The 23,876-nt window shown below is 41.8% G+C and overlaps 1 protein-coding gene and 1 long non-coding RNA gene across 5 annotated transcripts in view; one reads left to right on the top strand and one right to left on the bottom strand.

Annotated features, from left to right (window-relative positions):
- The window catches only part of FLT4 (fms related receptor tyrosine kinase 4), an 88,020-nt gene that overhangs the window by 3,598 nt on the left and 60,546 nt on the right, over positions 1-23,876 (top strand). For 2 of the 4 annotated variants that reach the window (XM_081900840.1, XM_081900839.1), the window contains exon 1: positions 8,748-8,991. The exons of 1 other annotated variant lie outside the window; for it this stretch is intronic. In XM_081900840.1, the coding sequence (XP_081756966.1) occupies positions 8,868-8,991 (124 nt within the window). In that variant the 5' untranslated portion in view covers positions 8,748-8,867. Of the gene's footprint in view, positions 1-8,747; positions 9,002-23,876 lie in introns of those variants that run through there. One more of the 4 variants, XM_081900841.1, reaches the window with a different exon arrangement.
- On the bottom strand, positions 424-8,505 carry LOC309364105. Its single transcript, XR_014165737.1, has 4 exons — positions 8,413-8,505; positions 7,658-7,778; positions 1,574-1,710; positions 424-1,132 (listed from the first exon to the last, which is right to left on the bottom strand). It is a non-coding gene; the product is annotated as an uncharacterized lncRNA (long non-coding RNA).

Here is a 23,876-nt window from a genome sequence, read left to right as displayed (position 1 = left end):
TAAAGCTTTGTTTCTTATTTCAAGCTGCTAATGAGGTGGGTTGTGTTAGTCCCGTTGGTGGATTTCTCCTAAGGTCAAAACTGTAATGGTGCTTAATGAATTGCAGTGGTATCATTGCTCCTCCAAAGTGCCTCGTCATTAAAAGGACACAGCCAGGCTCAGTGCCTAGGCTGGCTTTGTGTTCTAAGCCTGGCTCTATTGAGCGGCAGAGGAAGCCTCTCGGGCACCTGGGGCGGTGCGCCCATAGGGGCAGGCAAACCGCCCATAGGGACGGCACGGGGCATGTGGAACCCATAGGGACGGGGTGCACAGCGCCCATAGGGAGGAACAGGGTGCACGGCACCCATGGGGGGGGACAGGGCGGAGAGCACAGTGCCCTTAGGGAGGGATGGGATGGGGCGCGCAGCGCCCACAGGGACAGGATAGGGCATGAGGTGCCCTTAGGGAGGAACAGGACAGGGTGTGGGGCGCCCATAGGGATGGGATGCACCACGAGGGCCAGGGCCTCAGCCACCCTATAGCTGGGGGGGGGGGGAGGCAGCGGGCAGACATCGTGGAGCCTGTGAGTGCCCAAAACACGCTGCAGGCCCTGTAGTGAGTGCTCCCCGCCATTTTGTCACCCCCCTCAGTGGGGACACCTGGGGTAGACCGTGCCTACTGCACCCCCTTGCTACACCCCTGGTTCTACCCCCTCACAAAAATAAGTCTACATATACTCACATGCTTTGCATCCAGAAGGTCCCCCCACACTTTGCCAGTAGGGTTGTTAAAAGTCAGAAAAGTCAGAAACTCTGGAGAGCCATTATTAGTCAGTGTAGACAATACAGTGTAGGCTGTAATGGCCTGACTCGGTATAAGGCAGGTTCCTATGCTCCTATTGTGAGTGCAGACAGCTTACAAAGGGAGATTTCCAGTCCACCGTCCCACCTTATAATTCCTCAGTCCTTTTAGTTTTCTTCTTCTTCTTGCAATAGCCTTCTCATGTTACACTTGACTAAGACATTCAAAGCCAGCTCAGCACAGTTGTGGCTACTTGGCAGTGAGGCCAAACCAAGAGATGATGGAAAATCCAAAACAAGCTAGCAAGTGTCCAAATGGAATTCCAGTTATTGTGCTGCAGTCCATTGATGCCCTTCATAAAAAAGAGACAAAGATAATATTGCTGCAAAAGCAGAAGGATATCATGAATCACCAGCCACTGGAGAGACAAGAAAGAATGCAAAGTTGTGTAATGCAAAAAGGGCAGAACCTGGAGAATTAACTTATTGAATCTGCCCCCCTCACATTCTGCAACTGCAGTCATTCACTTGCCCTTCTGACTATTTCCAGTATTTTAAACAGTATTGTTTTTCCACAGTTACTCCTCCTATATAAATAATGCCTCTTTACTTCTCTCCATCTGTGTTATGAATTTACAGCAAAGATTTATCCCCCTTTCTTCCCTAAAAAACCCCAAGTTATCTGATCAGACAGGAAAAAATAATAACCCAATATGTTATTCACAGAAAAGAGAGTGGACCTTCTCAAATTTATCGTTAGACATTAGGAAGTTTCTAAAGGATACAGGGATTACCTTTTCATAGTAGTAAACCTAGAGTTCGCCAGATGTCAGTTTATTCTGTTAATGGCTTCATAATAGGAAATAACCTGTTCAGCATACTGGAAGTGTGTGAGTATAGTTGTTACATAGACAAGCAACTGTAAACCTGTCTATAAGGAGATAAAATAATCACTGAATGCTTTCAAGACATGCATATGCTTAACTTCCTGGCATGAACTTAATAGAGGTACATAGTCAACTGTTTGCTGTTACAAATGGGTTAAATTTATACACTGCTGAGACAGGCATGCACTGAACTGAAGTTGGGTGATACATTATAGAGATCAAACTGTGCCAATATTATGCTCTCTGAACTTTATGTAAAACTGAGTCACGCACTATGATTAATCCAGGTATCTGCAGGTCCCTGGCTTTTAACAGGTAGCCTGCAAAGAGTTAAGTGAAGATGCTTAGCTATGATGCCAGGCATGATGTCCAAGCCTTTGCTGGCGGAGGTCAGCAGTGGTTCATGGGAAAGGAAAAATTGGCAGCTGGGCCGGATGTCCTGCATTTCCCCTCTTCCTGCAGCCGCCTGAACTGCGGTCCTTATTTAGCTTTCCTGATGGGCAGGAGGAATCTGATGGCGGAAACTGTCATAGCCTGATAACAGTTCAGGGACCCCTTTATGATGGGTGTCTAGGTAGGCAATGGGTCAGTTTTCATTTTGGTGATATGGGGGAGGAGAACAGCATTCCTGGCCAACTCAGGCATGATTGACACTGGCCATTTAATATACATTTTCCAGGGGGAGAAAGTATCTGCACTTCAGTGTGTTGATCTGCTCACTTACTTGTACACAAATCACGCTGCATTTCTAGTCTGAAAATAATCCAACAATGAAATGATGACGTCTTTCAAGGAGGTGTTTTTCCCCCCTTTCTGTGGGCGGTTGAGCCAGCTGACTCAGGGAGGAGTTCATGGGGAGAGGGGAAAGGGGGATCCTGGAGTAGAGCCTTCTGGCTGGAGTCCAGGCCCGGGCAGAGTTTTCCACTGACTTATGGTGACAATGTGTCAGCAAGGCCAGCAATAACAATGGCATGGTACATGGTGACGCAGGGCTTGTCAGAAGTGAGAGGCAGTCAAGAAGGAATCTCTGTACAAGCAGCATGAACAAAACATTCGGACGTGTATTTTCACCATACATGGTGCTTTGATATGATCTGTGTACTAGAGTCTACGTTTGCAGTTACATACAAAACAAACCCGTATTAGAACTGCTGAAGTAAATATATTTCCAATAAAAGCAACTCCACTATATTTGTATTGACTTCTGCCATTTTTTCATGGAGCAACATGCTCCATGAGAATGGTCACCATATGCACTCTTAGCTATTCCTTTACCCCATGTATCAATCTCCATTTGGAGAATGAAACCTTCAGCATAGAACAGCTTAAACTGCAGGTCAGAGCTAGGCAAGCACTGATGATTTGGGGGGTAGCTATGGTGAAATTCATTGTGGACATCCTAATGATCACCAGTGTTTGCCCAACTTTGACTTGAAGCTTAAGCATTTCTGTATCTGTGGTTTAATTTTCCATGTGGTGACTGATACATTAAAAATAATAATCCAAGAAAGGCTGCTTGAAATAAGAGATAGGAAACGTGCTCCAATTTCCACTTCACTGAAGAGGGCAAAGTTACTCTGGATTTAAAACAGGACAAGATGGGGCATGCAATTTTGCAAACATATCCAATTAGCATAACTCATGTTGTTCACCAAATGTTGGTTTTTCTGGCTGCAGAATTGTAAACTGCACATTAGTAGGCAAACACAGGTTCCCAGTTTGCCTAATACTGTTAATGAATGGATAGGCAGGGCATTAGCAAGGGAGTGTTACTGGGCAAGAGTGAGTGCTTAAACATTTTCAGCTCACCAATGTCCCCCATAACCCTTCTCTCCCACCAGTTCCCCACCCCTCTCTTTCTCTCCCAGCTCCCTGCTTTGCCCAGGTGGCTCCAAAGCCATTCATTAGCCCATCAGTCAAGCAACAAGTCCAGGAGAATGGTTGTAGGGAAAGGCTAAGCACTTCCAGCCTCTGATTCTCCTCTGTAAATACCCGCTGCAGCATCACTGTTGACTTTGCTTGCTGAGTTAAATTGTACATATACCCCGACTTTATGTATTAACAGTGCACAGGATTGTTTGAGTTGCTTCAATAAACCTCTAAAAGGGAACATGGAAATAAGTGATTGTTATTTCCAACAATGGCTGTGCACACATTACCCTGGCTCCAGTGTGCTCTCATTCTGGAGGTACACCTGACATTAGCCACAATCCATATCTATCGTGTAGTTCTTGATGCTTGATGTGTTTTCCCTCAAACCAGTTGCCATATGATTTGAAAACATAAGCCACATTCACTTCCCAGTTAAGCTGAGGTGTGTACCTTTGAGACAACCATTGTGCATGTGCAGATGACAGCTTCACGAGGGAATTGCAGGCGAGGGAAAATGTGCATTGGATGAAGATATCCTTGCCAGGCAAATGCAACTTGAAATGCAGCAGGCGGGCATGTCTCATTGTGTTTTAAGTCACTAATATGTACATAGCCTACGTATTTTGGAAGAGCCTACTGCCTATTCCAAAGAGTAACCATATTTGCTCCAGCTTGCTGGTTGTTCTGTTTTCCTTGCAGTTTTAAATCGTACCTCATTTCCACGCTAGCAGCAACTGCAGGAAGGAATAAGGGTGATCAACCAGAATAGCTGATGGGTCTAGTCTCAAGAGTTGTAGACAGAGCAGAAAGGAACATAGCAATGCCCTGCAGAGTGTTCCACAGAAAGAAGGAAGGAAGTTTTTATTACTAGGCTATATCCTAAATTTCTTGTTCTGCACTCAATGACGTCTGAGGGACTGTTGGCTGATTGAAATTGAGAATAAAAATTCCAGGAATCACTGCAAGGGCCTAGGGTATGTAAAACGTTTGGCAAACCAGAAGTTTTCAGAAATTGCACTTTAGTAAGTTGAAATTGCACTGTTTCCACAGGTAAAACTGAGATGATGTGGACAGCCAAGGCTCTTGTGGAATATAGGCCCTAAATCTAGAGGAGGAAATAGTTGTACTTTAGTCCTGTTGAAATAAGTGGGTTAAGTTTAGCCATGGCTAAGCCTAATAAGCCTGACTGTATTAGGGCCAAAGTATACAAGGATTTAGTTGTCCTTCCTCCACATGTCTATATTGCAAATTATAAAATGTACAATTCAAGTACATATGCGATTTGAGAACCAAATGTTTCAGCCCTTGTAATTTGATTTTCTGATCAATCAATCATTTTATTTGCATGCCATCTTTCCATAGTTAAAACTATGCTCAAAGCAACATATAAAAAATGCATAACTACAAACATAAGAAAAGTAGTTATAAACAATAAACAAAACATCAAAAAGTACACAACCAAACTGAACAATTTCCACATAAATCATAAGATCCAGTATAAAGATATAAAAAACTAACATCAACAACAGCAGCAACCCCCCGCAACAAAATCCCCTAAACAGTTCCCTGGCCCCTAATAAAATGATATTTATTTTATCGGTTGGATCAGCCTTTATATTTTTATTTATACAGGCAACAACAGATTTATGTGCGCCCAAACGACATGTACACACGCACAGCACCGAACCTGGAAATACCCTAAAATGTCATAAAGACATCACAATATGGGGCAGAATGGGGTAGGGGCGGAGCAGGCTTATGTGTGCTCTGCCAACACATGGGAGGATCTGGGATATAACCCCCTGCACAAAACCGAGGATTGCCTGTATACTAGGGACTGCACCACTGTTTAGGTTTCTCACCAACCCCTGCCTGACCACTTCCCCTTTTCAACCCCTCTCATCTTACACCTGGCACTAAACCCATCCCCTTACACCTAACCCCAGCCTGCCTTCTCTCTGTTTAGTTTGTTATTCTATTTTTACTGCCAGGGGAGACTTGCTTTTGAGATTTTCTGTCTCAGATACGCAATAACTTGGTTGGCTTTGGATACTATGCACATTGATTTGTGTGTGTGTGTGTGTGTCCATTTATTGCTCCACCTTTGGGCAGCAAAATGTCCTGAGTTGGCTCTGTTTCTGCATAATGTATTAATATTTCAGGTAAAATATCCTTGAGATAAGAATACAAATGAAGGAAGCAGGGTTAAGACTTACCAAAAGGAGTGAGCGTAAAGATGGTACAATATTTGAAAGAGGTGCTTTGCTCAAAGTATTGTCAAAAATATATTTGGGAGGAAAACGCGTTTGTGTGTGTGTTTTAAAGTTAGTACCTTTCCTTGTGCCTTCCTCATTCTCGAAGAATGAGCATCCACTGCCTCATGCAGATATGTAGCTTTGGCATTCTGCTTGCTCCTGACTTTGCAGTTCAGTGGCAGAGTCAGACAAGGACTGTGCTCCCAGGGCTTGGCATTTCCCAGTATTTACAGCCCCCTCCTCACCCCCAGCTGGTTAGACAAATAAAATCTAATGCCGACTGAATCCCCAGCTCTCTGTCCTCAACAGCAATAACAAGACCTGGGTGGCATTTCAAAGAATGTATCCGTAGGAGATGGCTTGAAATTAGCTAGCATTGGAATATATTCTTTTAATTTTGGGGGCTGGAAGAGAAATGTAATACTTTCTTTGTAATAGACTGGAGACTCTGGCTTAGCTGCTGTTTAGCTAGTATTGCTATGAATTGGAAAGATTGCTTAGAGCATTGACCTCTCACTAACCCCTTCCCCAATCCCAATGAAAACATGTTTTATTGCAAGAGCAGATAAAAGGAATCATAAATAAATGTGGTCTTGTGCAAGCTCTATGCTACCTGCCCAAGTGCAAAAATATGTGTTAGCACTGACAAGTTTGATTAAAAATCGGTGGCTAAAGTTCCTGCTTGCACTACATTTACAGTTTTATAAAGTTTTAAGAGAAGAGATACTGTATCATCCGCTTTAGAATACAAACCACCAAGCTTTGAGAAAAAGATTCAGCTCCATCGCTGATACAACAGATTGCTAGAAATGAAAGTTTCTGAATTCCTCCTTGCAGCTTCAGTAGGGGGTACATGGGCCCAGGGGGAGACTAGGCCCATTTTTATAACACTAAACTGTGGTATAGTGTTATATCCAAACCATGTGTCCAATTAATTCATCAAGACAGCAGATTATAGAGTTTTTGGAGACCACATTGTTGTGGATTTCCCTATACCTTTCTGCTACATCTTGAATGAATGAGACCAGCTAGTTCATCTGATTTTCAACCCCTTTCAAGCACACTCAGTTATTAAGTACAACATCTTTGTTAGTAATTACGTTCCTTAATTGAGTCATTAGCATATATAAACATTTATCTGCTATTGTATTCTACTTGTGAGTACCTCTGGGGTTTGAGTTATTGTGTATGGAAACAATTTTAAATAGGAAAACAACAATCAGTAGAATTAGATTTTTTTTAAAAAAAAAATATTGGCAATTTATGATGGCCTGCAAACCATTTATAAAAAAATATTTTCAACTTGAAGTTCTAACTATGAAAATATGATTGATCTGAACACAAGTAGCCTGTTGAGAAAGCCATAGCATGGCATTTCAATGGACATCTTTTTTGTTTGAGGGAAAAAATGAATTTCATGCCTGCCTGTGATTATTAGTACCGGTAGTTCTAAGATGCCTGAGGTATCTGTGCAGATTCATTGACTGTCTCTTTGAACTTGTAATCATCAGGATTTGTACTCTGCAAAGGTTGCACTATTTAATTGTTTTATTAAAGGGGGAGGTAACTGAAATACTTCAATCCTGAGAGGCTTCAGAATAAAATATTAGATATGCATTCCTTTAAGAATTAATTATATGATCAAAGCATTTTCCATCCATTTCCTGCTCTCTATACTGCTATGATTATAGCTCATCTCTCCACCAGAGAATTCAAGAAAACTGTAATGTATTTATAAACCTAAATAGGGAATAATGTTTGCACATTGGGGGGAAATGGTCTGTTTCAAAGGCTATAAATTTAGCCAGTAACTCCAAAGTAATGAAAGTAATCAAGGACCAAACCAGGGATGGCACCTCCTCACCTCTCTGCAAGTGCTCGAGCATTTTTCACACCTTTGTGATGTGAACAAATTCAACAGATGAAGTGTTTCCCAATATGGAGATGATATGAAGTATCTCCTATTAGGTTTCTCTGTCAGGCAGCTGTTAAAAGAAGTCATGGGAACACTGATTTTAGAAAAAGGTCACACCTACATTTAAAGTACTTATTCAGCTTTAATGGTAATGGTTTTCCACAAAGAATCCTGTAGTTTGGTAAAGGCACTGAGCTCACAGGCCTACAGTTCCCAGCACCAGCTCCCAGGATTCTCCATGTGTGGTGCAATGAGTGCTTTGAAAGCATGGGGTGAATGTAACTAAAGAGAACTGGCAGTCCTAGAGAAAGAGATGGCTAGCCCCCTTGCCATCAGTTGTTGGCATGCCAGATCCAAAAGGAAACACGTGCTGTCAGATGTGCAAAGAGCACCCTGCCCCTCTAACATAAAAGCAGCACATATGGAGCTCAGCAGAGGGATAGAAAGGCTGCTGACAGCCCAGATCCGAGAGGAGGTCTGCAGGGTGGCCCTGGCTGACCTAGTGGCTCTGGGCCGGACATGTGGCTACCTGACAGGCTAACTTTGGCCCAGGACATCTCCTCTCTGAGAGGATGGAGCAGGGGAGGGAAAGGGCACTGCGGTGGGGCAGGGGGGAGAGAAAGGAAAGCTGACAGGGAGAGAAATGCAAACACGGCCTAGCAGTTATGGTGTGGGGGAGGTGTGGAGGAAGATGAAGGGTAAACCTGGCAAGAGATCTCAGGAAGTCAAGCTGAAGCAAAGTAAGGGGAATGATGAGATAGAGTTTCCTGGAGAGGGCTGGAGAGAAAGGCAGACAGATAAACAGCCAGGAGGACCCAAGGAACGGATGCTGTTCCCTGAGCAAAGTCCTAGAGGGCGCTACGCAGCTGGCAGCTTGCCAAGGCCTGGTTTCTGTTCTCTCTCCTTGTCTCCTTATGTCTTTTGATTTTACTTCAAGGACTTCCACATATGGCAAACATATTCGAAAGAAGAGGTGTCACTGCACCCCCCCTCCCCACTACTGTTTCCTAAACACTAAATATTGTTCATAACATCTAGCAATGTGCCAGTAATGCTGCATATTTCAAGGGAAGGCCAGGTGTTAGAAAGGTCAGGTTATATTCTTCAGCCACACAGCCATCAGGCTTCCTAAAGGCTGCAGCTTGTAGTGCTGCCTCTTATGATATCAGTGCTATATTGTTCTGTCACATCTTGGTTGCCTGTGTACACATTACTGCAGGGCTGCCCCAAGACATTTTGGAACCTGAGGCAAACCACAAAGCGGCACCCCCTATCCCTGCCAGGTGAGAAGGGGTGAGTTATAATTCCTGTTACGTTATTTTTATGAAGAATGCATAGGTTATATAATGTTTTTATTGTAAATTGAAAATAACAATGGTGGTGGGGGTTTTTAAAAACTTTTGACAAAATTATACTGACCTATAGTTACACAGAAAATTATCCAGTACAATTATACTTACTGATCTACCTCACGGTGATAATGTGAACATGGGATTGTCATTTCTCATCTAACCTAGCATTTCTACCAAAAGCTTTGCTGCAAGGAAGGATATCCAGGATATGTGTTGCCTGTTCTAATGCTGTAGGGCTCAGGATGCAACCTTTTTCTGGGTGTGGTATTCTACAGGAAATGAACAACCAGGAAAGGCAACAAAAACTCTATAGCACTTGAAGCAAGCAAGAAATGCAGGATTACCCATCTCCTTCTTGCAATGTAGTCTTTATAAATGTTGAGAAATTAGATGTATAAATGGGACCTACAACAAAACGTTGCAATATATTTTCTCTCTCACACATCTAACAATAACGTTCCTGTTGAGGGAGGGGAACAGCCAGCCAGCCTTCCTCCAGCTTCCTAAAATCTGCTAAGGGCTCAAGCAAGCCAGTTCTTTTCTCACTCTTCCATTCTTGGTTTTCCATTTTTCTTTTCCAATTGACAGTCGTTTCATGGCTCCTGATGATCATGGAGCATGCTTAGTCTGCATTGAGCTGTTTGGGGGCATGGGGTTGCCCCATTTTGGTATTTGTGGACTTTTAAATATTGTTTGTACTTTTGCAAACTTTGGGGTCGCCCTGAGCATTCTGATACCTCCCTTAGATTTCTTAGTAGCTGCATTTTCTATTGGCATGAGAGCACGTAAGTTCACCAGCCAAATGCAGGCTATGAATTGTAATCCTTGTTTTAATTCTGCCTGAGTTTTGTAAGACTAAATGAACTGCCTGTGGTGGTGTGTTCCACTGTAACAATTTCCAGAGGAGTAGGGATGTTAGTTTTCTTTAGCAAAATCAGCAAAGTCTTGTGACAACTTTATTATAGCATAAGCTTTTGAGTTCAGGTGCATGAAGTGTTATCCTGTCAATGCATCTGATGAAGTGGACTGTAGTCCACAAAAACTTATACTATAATAAATTTGTTGCCCTTTAAGGTGCTTTACTGCTTTTTGTTCTTTTTGCACTATTGGCTCTGAATAAAGGGCCTCAGACTCCACCCCGCCTCTGGAAATTTGGCATTTGTAAGGTTTTTTCATTCTGTTTATCTCCCAAGACAGTCCCGGGAGGGGTGGGTTTTTTGTTGCTGTAGTTTTGAGGAACCTAAACAGGCAAACTGATTTTGGTCTCTTTCTCCAACTATAATAATGTTGTATCAAGGAACAATTAGAGTTGCCAGATTTCCCATATTATTATATCATATTTCAAAATATCCCAACTCCATAAAACAGGCACTCCTAGATTCTTGGCATGGCCCATTTTGATCTAGTGGTTTCATGACAGTTTCATGTACAGCATTAAAATATCTGCCTCCCCTCCCCATACTCTTGCCCTAAAGTATTAAGAGCTGAGACCAAATTTCCCCATGTTGTTCTAGTAGCTATATTTAACCAATAGTTTCACAGTTTTCAGACGGGAGAGAGGCCTCCCAGAGAATATATGGGCAGCTGGTAGGTTTGAGAAATAGGACATCTGCTCACTCAGCCCAGTAACCAATTCCTTTCAGTTGTGTTTCATCTTGCCCAGCATGATGTATTGTCATATCCGTCAGTATAACTTGGGTGTCTATGCAGTAGTCAGATGCTGCGTGTCTTTATTGTTAATCCGAAAGGTCAAAGGAGCTGCCACCTCTGCCAGTTATTGATGTGGACTTCTAGCTTCGAAAAACCTCATTCTTTGGGGACATTAAAGCACTGATACCCAACTGACACCTTCCCTTTCCCTGCCTTTATCTGCCCATGCATCCCCAAACTACAGTGACAATTCCAGCTCTGAAGTTGACTGCCATCTGCATCCACCCTTTGTTATTTTAAGGAGGCTCCTTTATGACAAACTTTGAGGAGCCCAGGTTTAGGTTGCTGCATCTGCTCTGTAAGGCCTACTTTGCCACAAGAAGCAGCTCTCAAATTTGTTTGGGCTCTCATTTAGGCCACCTAGTTAGTCGCCGCATACACCAAAACAAAGGATAAGTACATGTCCTTGAATTAGGTGAATGGCCTATTCTGGGAGGGGTTGCACTCCACGAAAAGTTTAGGACTCTGGGAGTACTTCTGGATTTCAGCTTGTCACTGCAGTCCCAAGTGGTTTCTGTGACTAGGCCTGCTTATGTCAGCCTTAGGCTAGTACATCAGCTGTAGTCATTCCTAGGCTGAGAATGTCCTCACTTCTCCATGCTGTAGTGACTTTCTGCTTGGACTGCTGCAATGTGCTATATGGGGAGCTGCCCTTGAAGATGGCTTAGAAGCTGAAGCTAATGCAGAATGTTTCTGGAGGCTGGCATCTGCAGCAAAAGAGATCTAAAGTGAGATGATTAAAACCTGCCCTCTATGCTTTCTGAGCAGGGAAAGTTGTGAATATTGCTGCTTACAACACTGGATGTTCTGAAGTTCCACCTAGAGGTTTTGTGCGTTTATTCATTTGTATAAATACAGTTTTATTTTTTCCCAGACTACAAATTATTTCTAAGTGTCATTTAGCTGGGAAAAGCTCTAATCTTCATTCCAACATCACTTATATTGAGCTACTTATTTAATTAGTCAATGAGTGGACTTTACAACCTTTCAGTGGATTTTTTTTCAGAATTTTAATTTAATGGTGGCCGTTTATCTTAAAACTTCTCAATATTGTCGTTGTAGAGTAGATTCCATTTTGGAAAGAAGCCGGACATTGCCCGTGTTAGGAACTATTTTAGGATAGGTCTGGGAGCTCACAGTTTAATTAATACCATGTGGAGCAGGTTGGAGGCCATTAACTAATCCTTTACTTATTTTGTTTATCATCACTTGGGATAAACAAAGACTCTGGACTAACTCTCGGCATGATTAACTCTGAATGGGTGGGCAGACTTGACCTTGTTATAATCAACACCTTGTAAATTATGGCAAAAGTGTGACTATTAGCTATACATTAGCTATACATTTCTAAAAGCAAGAGTGTTAGCAATTAATCTTGTATGGGACGGGGGCAAGACAGTGATGGAAGACTTAAAATTAACCCCATGTGGGGCACACATGGGATACTGTCAGATGCCCTCATGTGAGAAACAGAAAAAGGATATTGGCACTGATCCTATAAAAATAGTACACAATATAAATTGATTGTCTCCCTGTGGTGTGGATTTATTTGTTTACATGTGTATTTAGTATACTTGAAAATTTTCCTCACTCACTTGCTACGACTCAGAACAGTTCACTGTATATCTCCGTATCTATACTTTACAATAAACTAAAAATATATAAGTAACATGGTTAGAATAAACCTATCTTCATTCTTATCTGTATTTGTAGAAACTTACAGGGCACAGCCTAACTCCCTCCCTCGGCAATCTTCGCGGAGCTCTGGCCCAATGGTTGCCAGTGGCTTGAATTAATTAATTTTAGAATGAATGATTTTAGAGTGTTGCTTGTGCTGCACTTTTGTATGGTTTTATTGTTGTTAGCCACCCTGAGCCCGGATTCGGCTGGGGAGAGCGGGATATAAATAAAAATTATTATTATTATTATTATTATTATTATTATTATTATTATTATTATTGTTACAGCACCCAGGAAACATTTTTGTGTGTGGAAGCAAGCTTCAGAGTTGGGGAGTCAACATAGGGTACATCAGACTAGTGGCCCATGTGTCCTCCATCGGACACATGGAGGATACAATCAAAAAGTCAGCTAGCTTGGCTGACCACTCAGACTGCAGAGAAAAGAGTTGCTCTGGAATCAGACAAGCATAACAACAAACTGAGCTCTGGTCCAAGCCTGCCAACCTTGCCCTTTCCCTCTCACTACCTTGCTTGCTCCCACTGCCTTTTCCTGCTGATTGCTACAGAAAGCATCAGTATCTGGGTTACTGAAATGGAACACTGGCTGGAGGATGCTTTGTTAATGGTCTCTAGGTCGAGGCAGTGGTGGACAGGTGAAGGAAGCAACACAGGAGAGGGGAAACAAGAGTGATGGGCTTGAATTAGTACTTGCTGGTGTTGATTGCCTTACAGGAGTTGTGGAAGCAGCCATAGTGAATGGAGCCCTGTTTGTCTTTTATTTCCGCTTAAGGCATTTACAGCCCAAACAATGTAGATCTTTATAGGTTCACAATGGTAGCTAGAACTGTAGCTTGATAGCTATATTTCCTGAAATTGTGAAATTGCTGTTTTAGCAAATGTACCTATCAAGTAGCGTCACTATTGTGCTGTTGGTTTTACCTCTTTTTTGCCCCCTAATTATAAATGTAGCTCTATTTTGTGAGACCACTTTGGGGCAGTTGTGGCTGTTAAAGTCTGAAATAAATTCTTTGGAAGGTGTTTGTCTGTGTGGACCAACTTTGTGTTTATAGAAAAATGATTTGGTGCAGGACAGGGTGGAGGTACAATTCCTGCCACTACATCTGCAAAGGAGAAGCGGAAGAACGCACACACTTTGAACCAGGAAGGCAAAATCAGTGGGCTCGTCCTGACACTTCTGGTGCTGACATCACTAGTCAGCAGTAACCTCTACTCTTGTTGACACAAGGAACAAACCCCAAAGGCCGTCTAGACATTGAGTTGGCTGCCAACTTATTCACTAATATCTGGAAATGCTCAGAGATCCACTTGGAGGCAAACCAGGGGGAGAAGGAGGCTTGAGAAGGGAAATGCCATTTCCCGTGTTATTTTTTAAAAATGGATTCCAATCCCTAGGCCAAAGCTGATTCTTGCACCTCCCATTTCCCCACCATCTGCTGACTGTGAGGTTAGAACAAATGCCAGTTTTAAAACTCTGTTTTCACATCATAGTTGCTGCTGGTCTCTTCTCTATGCCAGAACTTCTCCACCTTATGCAGTTCCTTTGGCTGATTCTCTTGCCTAATGAAGTGGGGTGGGTGGTCATGAGGAAGAGGGCCTTTTTCAATGGTGGCCCCCCAGCTGTTTTTTTTTAAAATTATTTTTTTAAAATATTTTTCTCATTTAAAAAAGCACATGCATTGTCTCTTTCTTCAAGTTGTGTTTTCTACAGATCAGTTACATTTGTTGTGAGACATTGGTGTTATATGCAGTATAGGGTTGGGAAGAAAAGAAGTGGGGGGCGGGAGAGAGGGGGTAGTGTGGTGTTGAATGCCTTCCTCAGAGAGGCTCAGTTGGTACTTGGTAGCATCTTTTGGCACCAGGTGAATATCTTTTTATTCTCCTAGGCCTTTCAATTAAATGCTCTGGTGGGTTTTCAATTCTGACATTAATCATTCTTTTAAAGCTGGTTTTATAGAGATGTTATACTACTCTGTGTTGGTTTTATGCTGAATTTTGTAAAATAGCATAGATATTATTAGTCTTAGCTTATTTTTTTATTTTGCATTTTGTTTTGGAGTTTTAAAAAATATATATATTAAGTTTTGTAAACTTCTGAGAGGATTTTGTTGATGGCAAGTATAGAACTAATGTCTAAATAAAAATAAAATAAATCTTCCGCGGATCAGTGGCAGCTGCTAACTCTGCTGAGATTGGCTGCATTTATGAATTCCTATGTGCTGCTGATCCCTGTTGAAAATCAGGTTTGTATCCAGTGCCGATCAGCTGATGGGCAGTGCCTGCAAGCCCTGTTTTCATTCTGGATCTTCCTTTGCAGCTTGACTTGAGTTCAGTACCAGACTGCAAAAGAAGAAAGGAAAGAATTGAGATCACACTTAGAGCACTTGCCCAATTCTTTCCTTTGAAGCTGGGTCAGGTGATTGATAAGTGAGTGCCCCTGCTCACTTGTCAGAGTGGCCCACATGAGTGTGGGAGCCGAAGATGTGGCTGACCAGATCCTCATCCCTAACCCCACCTGTGTTATTTCAATCAGAATGGGCCAAGTGGACTTGAAGAATGATTAGGGCTTGCTCTTCTAACCCCGTCACAAAACCAGCCCATGGTTTCATCAGACTGGGAAGGGAGTCAGCACAAAGGGCATAGTGTATACTAAATACTTCACTGAGAGGAAACTCTGTGAATCAGCAGATCTGCCAAATCCTCCAAGAGGGAGGCAAAAGGAAGTGCAAAAAATGCTGAAGCATTTTGAGACTTAGGGATGAGGATGCAGGAGAGGATTTCCTGCTGGCAGGAAGGGAAGCTTTTAAAAATGGCTCTGAAAGGTCTTGAGTATTTCATCCTCAGCTTTGAAATTCTACACAGCTCCCATTTGCTTCTGTGATCTTCCCACTTAGCAAAACAAAGAGTCCGTATCCCTCTAGCTCTGACCAAACACCTGTTTTCGAAACTGCAGAGTGCATAAATGGAATTAAGTGTGAAAGTTTCTTAGACTGAGCCGTCATGAGCTGTGACAGCTGAGTGATGATAGGTATGTGGAGCTGGGGACACAGTCATGCAGCCAGGGGTTGACTTTACGGAAATGCCCCCTCCCTGAATAACATGCACATGCAACAACCAGGAGAGCAGTGGGAGCAAACTGGGAACCGGCCCATATAATCTGTTGCTCATGGGTAGGAACGTAGTGTTTAGAAGATAAGCACAGAAAGGCAGAAATTGATCATAAGAAAGAAAACCCAAAGGCTCCTATAATAAAGGGCAGGGGATAACCAGGAAGGACAAAGGAAGAATTCTGTGTAAGCCACTCACACAATTTGTCTTTGGCAAATTACAATGAATTGCCAACATCCTTGGACCAGTAAGGAACAATTGTTCTACTCACCTGTCAGTTTGCCAAAGGGTCTTTCTGATATGTACTAGTCACTGGCCAATGTTATGCTGTGGGGTAAGGGTTCATAGTCCAGGGGTGCCAACTTGAATAAAATATTGGGAAGCGTGTGTCAGATAAACCCCTCCCCACATAATCAATCACAAGACATGGCACGCACACACCATTTGAATGGCAATGTCCATCAACTTGGGGGGGGCAGCCCCCTCAAATATTTTAATGGGGGCGAAGGGACTTTGACCCCTTGGAGTTGGCTCCTTTGGTTCATACACATAACCAGGTTGTAAAGGACCAATAGTCACAGATTGTAAAGCGCTATGCAAACTCTTTAAAGTGTTTGCATGAATTTCTGTAGCAGATTCTGCATTACGATGCCAGTGTGGGCACAGCCCTACAATTCATGGCAAAAGTATATCAGTTTCTGCTTGCAATAAGCATCAAGTTGCATCAAGAATATACTTATGCATCAAGTGGGACTACCAGAGCAATGGCACAGAATAATTGCAAAGAAACTGTGCTGTCACTGAGCAATCTGAATGTTCCCCAGTAAGTCCAAGGAATCAAATTAATGGGAAAATGGGTACCACCTAGGGAGGGCATGAGAAAGCATCCCCCTCCTCTCATGACTACATAATCATTTATCATCAATATCTCTGTGAAAGTCCAATGCTTCTTTGTAACTTGGTGTTGAATATATTCAATATCAGGACTTGAAGTTTGCTGTGAACTTTATTCCCACTTCTACCACCAAAATTTGAAATGGTACTCTTGAGGAAAAACATGATAATCCTCTTCAAAACTTCCAACTACAGCACTAGTAAAAATTTGGCCCCATTGGAGGATTTCAGATTGATATTCACGGATTTCTCTGCCACCCATATGAAAATTAAAAAATGAGATTTGCTTATCATAAAAAATATTGCAGCTGTTACATTTTCAGGTGGTTTCTAAAGATCTTCATTTACAACGTTGCAGATAAATCTGTTTGAGTTCCCTTATGTAGGTTAGAATAATAAGGGTTACATGAGGGGCTTGTGGAAAAGTAACTGCATGTTTTAAAAGAGACAGAACCCCAACCACAAGATTGATTCCAGAAAGAAACAAAAAAGTATTGTGGCACCTCAAAGATAGGAATAAGTGTATCATGGCTTAAGCTTTCATGAACTTATGAAGTGAAGTGTGGGCCATGAAAGCTTTTGCTAATACTGTAGTTAAAAGTGCTACAAGATTTTTTGCTTTTGCTGCACAAACTTAACACAACTACAGGTACCCCTGAAAGAACTCGACTGTGCATTTTCTCTCTCTCTCTTTACAACTCATGACCTGTGCATATCTTGGTATTGTTTAGTTCTCAGGAGTGTTTTCTGTAATGTTAAAAATCAACTAAAACATAGGTGGGGTGTTCAGTCCCCCCTTTACTTTGTTTTAGTAAAAACAAATTACAGTGAACAAAAAAAGTAACTGGACCACTAAATCTTGTTGCTAACATGTCAGTACATCAAGGACTCTTTCTGATTATGCATGTTGCAATCATTAACAAATGCTGTTTTAGGGAAATTATCCCCCCTTGCCCAGCAATGAGCTATCCATATCAAGGATAAAGAGGAATGGAAACATGCCAATAATGATATGGTTATGCACAAGATATCTTGAGTCAACAATCTCAATTAATAGAAGACGTTTGGTGACAAGTACATTTAAGCAATGGCAGACAATGAATCCACTTTGGATAAAGACCCTTGTCTGCAGTTTGCCCCTTTAAAAACCATAAACTGAAAGATCAAGGATAGGAATAGGAAACCCAGTTTTCCAGAAATAGACAAGGTGTCAGGAGCTACAGAATCCTGCTTCCTTTTTCAATGTCCCATCAATCCAGTTGTGTTTATTTTACTATCCTGCTGCCAGCTCTCTTGGAAACCATCTTGAGAAAACAAATATTACTGGAGTTGCTGCATGCCTTTTTAATTACACTAATTCTTTCTCCATGTTAATAGTATGTGAATATTAGAATAATATATGCACATATGAGACACAATGACTCATACTTTTTACAGCTGCATGGATGCTATATGTTAACTCGTCATCATGTATGCGTGTGAGCTCACTTGGTTTCCTCCATGAGGCTCTGGAGAAAAAACCCAAAGGATGAAGGTCACAGCATATAAATCTTGGAGAGAGAGGAAGGGCATTATAGTCTAGCAGGAGTATCTCCTTCACACCTTGGGGTTTTACTTGAGACACAAACCATCTGCATGTAAGTCAGCTGCCATTTCATAGCAGACCTCCCTGCGAAAATCAACTGTCTGGAGGGGCTTGTTGTACCTTTGCAGGCACCAGTGAGAATTTCAACCTGGTGGGGTCAACTATACAAAGTGTCTATACAAAGTGGTGATTTTGGATTAGAGGGAATAGAGTTGCAAATGAATCTGGAAGAAGGGATTTTTAAATTTGAGGATCAGATCCTGCCTTTGTGTTTACTTCCAAAGCTGTGAATGTAACAGCAAAATGACTACCCAAAGATTGCGGTCAACCCTCTGAAATGCGCTCAAGCATCCAGTTGTTGCCAGACAACCATCATTTTAAGGGGCTTCTTGTTTTAGAGCAGAGATGTTCACCTTTTTTCGCCTGAGGGGCACCCTTGGTCAACTCTCACAGTCCCCTCTCTTGAGCTGATCCAAGTAGCTGAGCTGAGTAGGATGCTGTCTCCCCAATTATCAGATGATTAATCTGATAACTAGGAAGGGGTGAAAGATCCATCCCATCAGGGTCATGGGATTCTAGTGCAGTGTCAACTTTAGTGTTTTTCTTCTTCTCTTTTTGCTGCTGTTGCAACAAAAATGGGTGGGGGGAACGACAGAGAAAGTTTGTTTGGAGGGGTGTCATGTGGCTCCTAGGCCAGGTATTTGTTGTTGTTGTTTGGTCGTTGTTTTAAAGAGTTGCTTCTCATTTAAGCAGGGAATTAGCATCGTCCAGTAGATAAAATGTTTGAATGCAGAAGTCATGAGTTCAACTAGAGATCACCTAAGGGAATCTCTTGAGCCTTCTTTGGCTTTCTATTGTAACTTTTGAATAATTGTTGTGAATATGTACAGGATAAATATTTAAAAGCATCTTCTTCATTTTTTTAAAAAATGCAATGTAACTGGTGAATAATAATTATTTCCAAACTATAGGAGTATAGAATACCATACAATGGATATCCCACCACTCACCATTATTTTTTTTATACTTAAGCACACTTTAGACCACAGCATAGCAACCTGTGTTGTTGGTGTGATGAACTGGCAATGTCACACCCTGTCATTGACAGACTTTAGAGAAGAGGTGGAGACACCTGCCCATGAAGTTGGAAATGATAATTAGAACCAATTAAGCATAAACAACAACAGCTGTTAATGTACTAATCATTTACTATTCCTATTTTAACTCTCACACTTCTCTCTTAATGAACTTTACTCACTGCCCCTCAGTTGAATTTAACACAGGCTTCCTCAACCTCGGCCCTCCAGATGTTTTGAGACTACAATTCCTAGCATCCCTGACCACTGGTCCTGCTAGCTAGGGATCATGGGAGTTGTAGGCTAAACACATCTGGAGGGCCGAGGCTGAGGAAGCCTGATTTAACAGATGTTTTAACTCCCTAGAATGCTGCTGCCTTAATTCTCAGTATCACAAACACTTTGAATACCTACTTTGAATTCAAAACATTTTGAATACTCTTGGGACTAAGCTGGATGTACATGTGATTATTGAACATGGGTTTGCCAGGGTAAGGGTTAATTTCTGAGTCTTAAAGAAGCAGTAATTGTTGTTGTTGCTGCTGCTGCTGCTGCTGCTGTTAATACCCTGCCCTTCTGGCTGGGTTGGCCCAGCTACTCTGGGCAGCATGCAACATATATAAAAACATAATAAAACATCAAACATTAACAGTAACAATCTGATCTAATATAAAGTCACCATAGATTTAAAATAACGTATATCAAATACGTAAAGCAATATTCAGTCATCCTTTAGAATCTAATAGTAAACAGTAAGCACATGGTTGACAGGAACAAAACCTGCCCTCTCCTTTACTCCACATGCTTTGCTGCTTTAATGTTCTTTCCCCTCCAGCCAGCTTACTTCTGGTATCAGAACTAGGCTGAAGGTAAAAAAGTTTTAAAGCAGCAGGGCATAGAACATACGGCAAGAACAGGCTTGATTCTTATAGGGTTTATCACTTTAGAGCCAAACTGGCAAGCATGAATGCTATAAACACACATGCATCTGGTTTGGTCCTTCCTTCAACACAACAGTACATCTTTAGTTGCTACTGGTTCAATTTAAAATGTTATATTTACAGCCCAAGAAACCATGATTCACTGGTGTAGGAATGAGTGAAAAGCTCCACCACTCCCTCCTCTGAAACCTTCCCTCTTCTTCTTCTTGTATGTTTAGCTGCAGAAGAACTTTCCTGGTTTGTTGAGACATAGTTTCCTGTGATGTCTGAATTCAGAAACTTATCCTGATCTGAAGGGAGCACTTAAATCAGTTTCCCAGGTTGACATCATGGTAAACCGTGGCTTAACAAACCAGGAAGTCTTATTTAAAGCCAAGCATAGGAGGGGGGGAGAAGATAAAACACGCAAGCTCATTACTTAAGAATGAGATGCCAGGATGCTCAAGAACAGGGCCAACCATCCAGATGTGGAATCAGAATAACAAGCCTTACTTATAACATGTGCATTTCCAGATTATTTCAAAGGCAATGTACCTAGAGCAGCAATAACGATTGTCACTAACTTATTTTGAAAGCTCCTTTTTACTATGGCAAGGGACAGCAGTTAAAAGGGAACAAAAGATGAATCAAGGAATGTAGGACACATTGATATGAGGGGGGGTTCCAAGATGACTGGTCAATACTACTGTCATCCTATGTTTCCCGCATTCCACCCCCCCCCCCAGTACAATAAATGCAGTTTATGGTGTATTCCAAAGGATAGTTTGTTCCTTTTCCTGTTGTACTTGTGGAGAGCCTCAGACAGGATACATCTGGAGGAATCCCAGAACCTAAACCTGCACAGACCGTACATTTTCTTTCTCTCCCCCCTCCCACCCCCTGCAACCCTAGTATAGTGCTGTTGCCTAACAGGTCATAAAGCTAAGAGAGGTGTCTTCAGTTTTTGTTATTTTGCATCCTTCCTAGTATCCTCCACCCAGTTCCACGGGACAATATTTGTGCCCAGCCCTCTGATCAGTTCTCATGAGCAGAACAGAGGAGCACCTATCTCTGTCCCAACCATTGTTTGCGTGTTTTGCCTTTACCTAAAGGAAGCAACATGGGTTAGTTGCTGGCAGGGACATTGTTTCTAACAATGTGTTAGATAAATAAATAAATCCCAGCATTCGTAAGGAGGAGAGCTGTTTTGCAAGAGGCCCATGAGTGACACAGTTACATCTGCTGTTTCCCCATCTTCCTGCTGATGTAGCTCCGCTCTTTGAGAGCACCAACAAAGAACCTCCAGCAGCAAAATTTGTGGAAGCATAGAGAAGGGTTTAGTGTGCAAAGCAAGATGGTGTTGTGCCTTAAATATGAGAAAGCAAGACATTTCACATAGGTTTCTAGAGGGTACTTAACCCACAACACTTAGAGCTGTCATCCTTCAGAACCAATTACCTCCCTAATACACACACGCATTGAATGCAATCCTATGTATGTTTACCCAGAAGTAATGGGGCTTGTATCTCAGTAAGTTTGTTTAGGATGCAGCTGCAGGTACCCATGTTTTAGAGGCAAGGAGTTCTCTCATTATATAGTGATAATGCCCTGCTTCAATGGGGAGGGTGTCCTCAAGCCCTTAGTACACTGATTTCAATGCCTGTTATGATTCTCCTCAGGACACCTCTAAACATGTACTGAGGGACAGTGAAATTGTTCATGTGTCAATAGTGTCTAGCCATCTGGAGCCCAGAATTTATACTGGAGGCAGATATGTCCAGCAGTAAATTGGATATAAAGATTTGTATTCAGGACGGATCAGAATTATTTTTGTTTCAAAATGGTTATATTTTCATGGGATTTCACAAAAATGCTTTCATTTATTTTCATTAACACAGAACACATTTTTTGTACAACATCCAAATGTTTTCCCCACCCCTTCTGTCTTTTCAGTCTAACTGTTTTGTTAAGTGATAGCTTCAGGGAGCAAAAGGATGCTTAACCCTTTCTAACTGTACCTCTTCCCTTACTCCCACTCAGCCATTCTGTTTTCTTTCATCCTGCACTGCAAGTTTAGAACAGGTTTCCATCTTCCATTTGCAATTCCATCTCATTGTCAGGGACGCAGGACTTGAGCTAGGAATCTTCATGTCCAGGGAAAGGATCTTGTTTTGTGAGCCACCAAGCATGGATTACATGTGCTCAAGCCACATAGACTGGTTCATGTTCATAAAGATGTTTTGCATGAGCACCCCAGGCTTTCCTATGGAGGGAATTATTTATTTATGTTCACAAGGACTGAATCCCCATTCTGCACCTCAAAATGTACCCTTTCCTGAGAAGAGACTGGGGAGGTGTTTCATGTACACTGCATCACAGCCAACTTCCCACTCCATCTACTTCTGGATATATGGATATGTTATTAATATTTATTTTTCATTTCATTTCTATACTGCTTTATATTTTTACAGAAAAATCTCAAAGCGGTTTACAACACATTAAAACATCAAATAAAACCATCCAGAATAAACATTACCAAAGAAAGTCAAATATAAAATATACATTAAAAGTGACATAATTAACAGGAAGCTAAAATATTATTTTAAAGATTTCAAAATAAAACATTGTGAAGGAGGTCAACTACATACAGAAAACATATTTAGCACAGGAAAGTTCACAAAAAAACTTGAACATTTCAAAAGAAAACATTACTAAAGGAAGTCAAATATAAAACCACCATAATTAACAAGAGAATAAAATATGATCATAAACATAGAACATATCTTCTGCTGTTGCTGCCAAGTCCTGCCCATAGTAATTCATGGAAGGTGATGGCTGCGGAAACTCAGGCTCAATGACCTGGGTCTGCACTAAGAGAGTTTCTGATGTACGTGGTGCTCTGCATGCACTTCTGTGAGAGGGGTAATACATCCTCATTGCACATGGCCATTGCCATCTTCACATTGAAATGAGGTGGGAAACGTGAATGCAGGAGTTGCTTGCACATGTCAGAATGCTCACAAAGCTCAAAGATCTACAATACTGAAAATTAGATGTGTAGCTTGGCAGACAGAACAAAGCCTCCAGATACTAGGAGCCAAGACTACGCTTGCTCAACTGAGCAGTGCGTTCCTCTTGCTTTTAGCTTCAGGGCCTAACAGTTCAGGCCACTAACTCCATTGGAGTGTCAGGGGCTAGATTTGGGTGTGGCTTTAATTGAGGAATGAAAGACACAAGTTAACCATTAAAAAAAAAAAATTAAAGCCCTTCCTCTTGACTAACGTGGTGAAAATGAAAGCCAGAAGGACTTCAAAAAGCAGAAGGCAATAAAAATTTGTAACCGTGACCCTGATTCCTTTAAAGTTAGTGGTGGAAAAATGCATGTATATAGGGACAGACCTCTCAGCCCAGTGTCTTCTCCATCTACATTATCTTTCATCTCTCCACCTCACACACTCACATGCAGCCTTGTGCGTGATGTACATGGATGCTCAGTCTTGCTCTGATTCTCCATCTCATTATTCTCTTATTACAGTTCATTGGTTGCTGCTGAGTGGCCATGTGCTAAGTGTACCACTGAGGGTCTATTCTTGCTTTACTTTACATGTTTTGCTTTCGGAAGCCACCATGAAGGATGCTACCTCAATGGTTTTGCACAGTGAACGTTTTCCATAGGGGAAAGAACCTCTGAAAACTAGAAGTCAGAAACTCATCCACCTATGACAAGTATTGGCTCCTGGTGCTTAAGGACACTTCCTGAGCTGAATGCACTGATCAAAGCTTTCTCTACTATTTTGACCTCTAAGTAGTCTACCACCTGACT

This window comes from Podarcis melisellensis (genome assembly GCF_964234715.1).
Source record: "Podarcis melisellensis genome assembly, chromosome: 2".
In the NCBI taxonomy this organism is placed as follows: domain Eukaryota; kingdom Metazoa; phylum Chordata; class Lepidosauria; order Squamata; family Lacertidae; genus Podarcis; species Podarcis melisellensis.
Note: the sequence above shows the minus strand (reverse complement) of the source record. Positions and strands in the feature narration are given on the sequence as shown.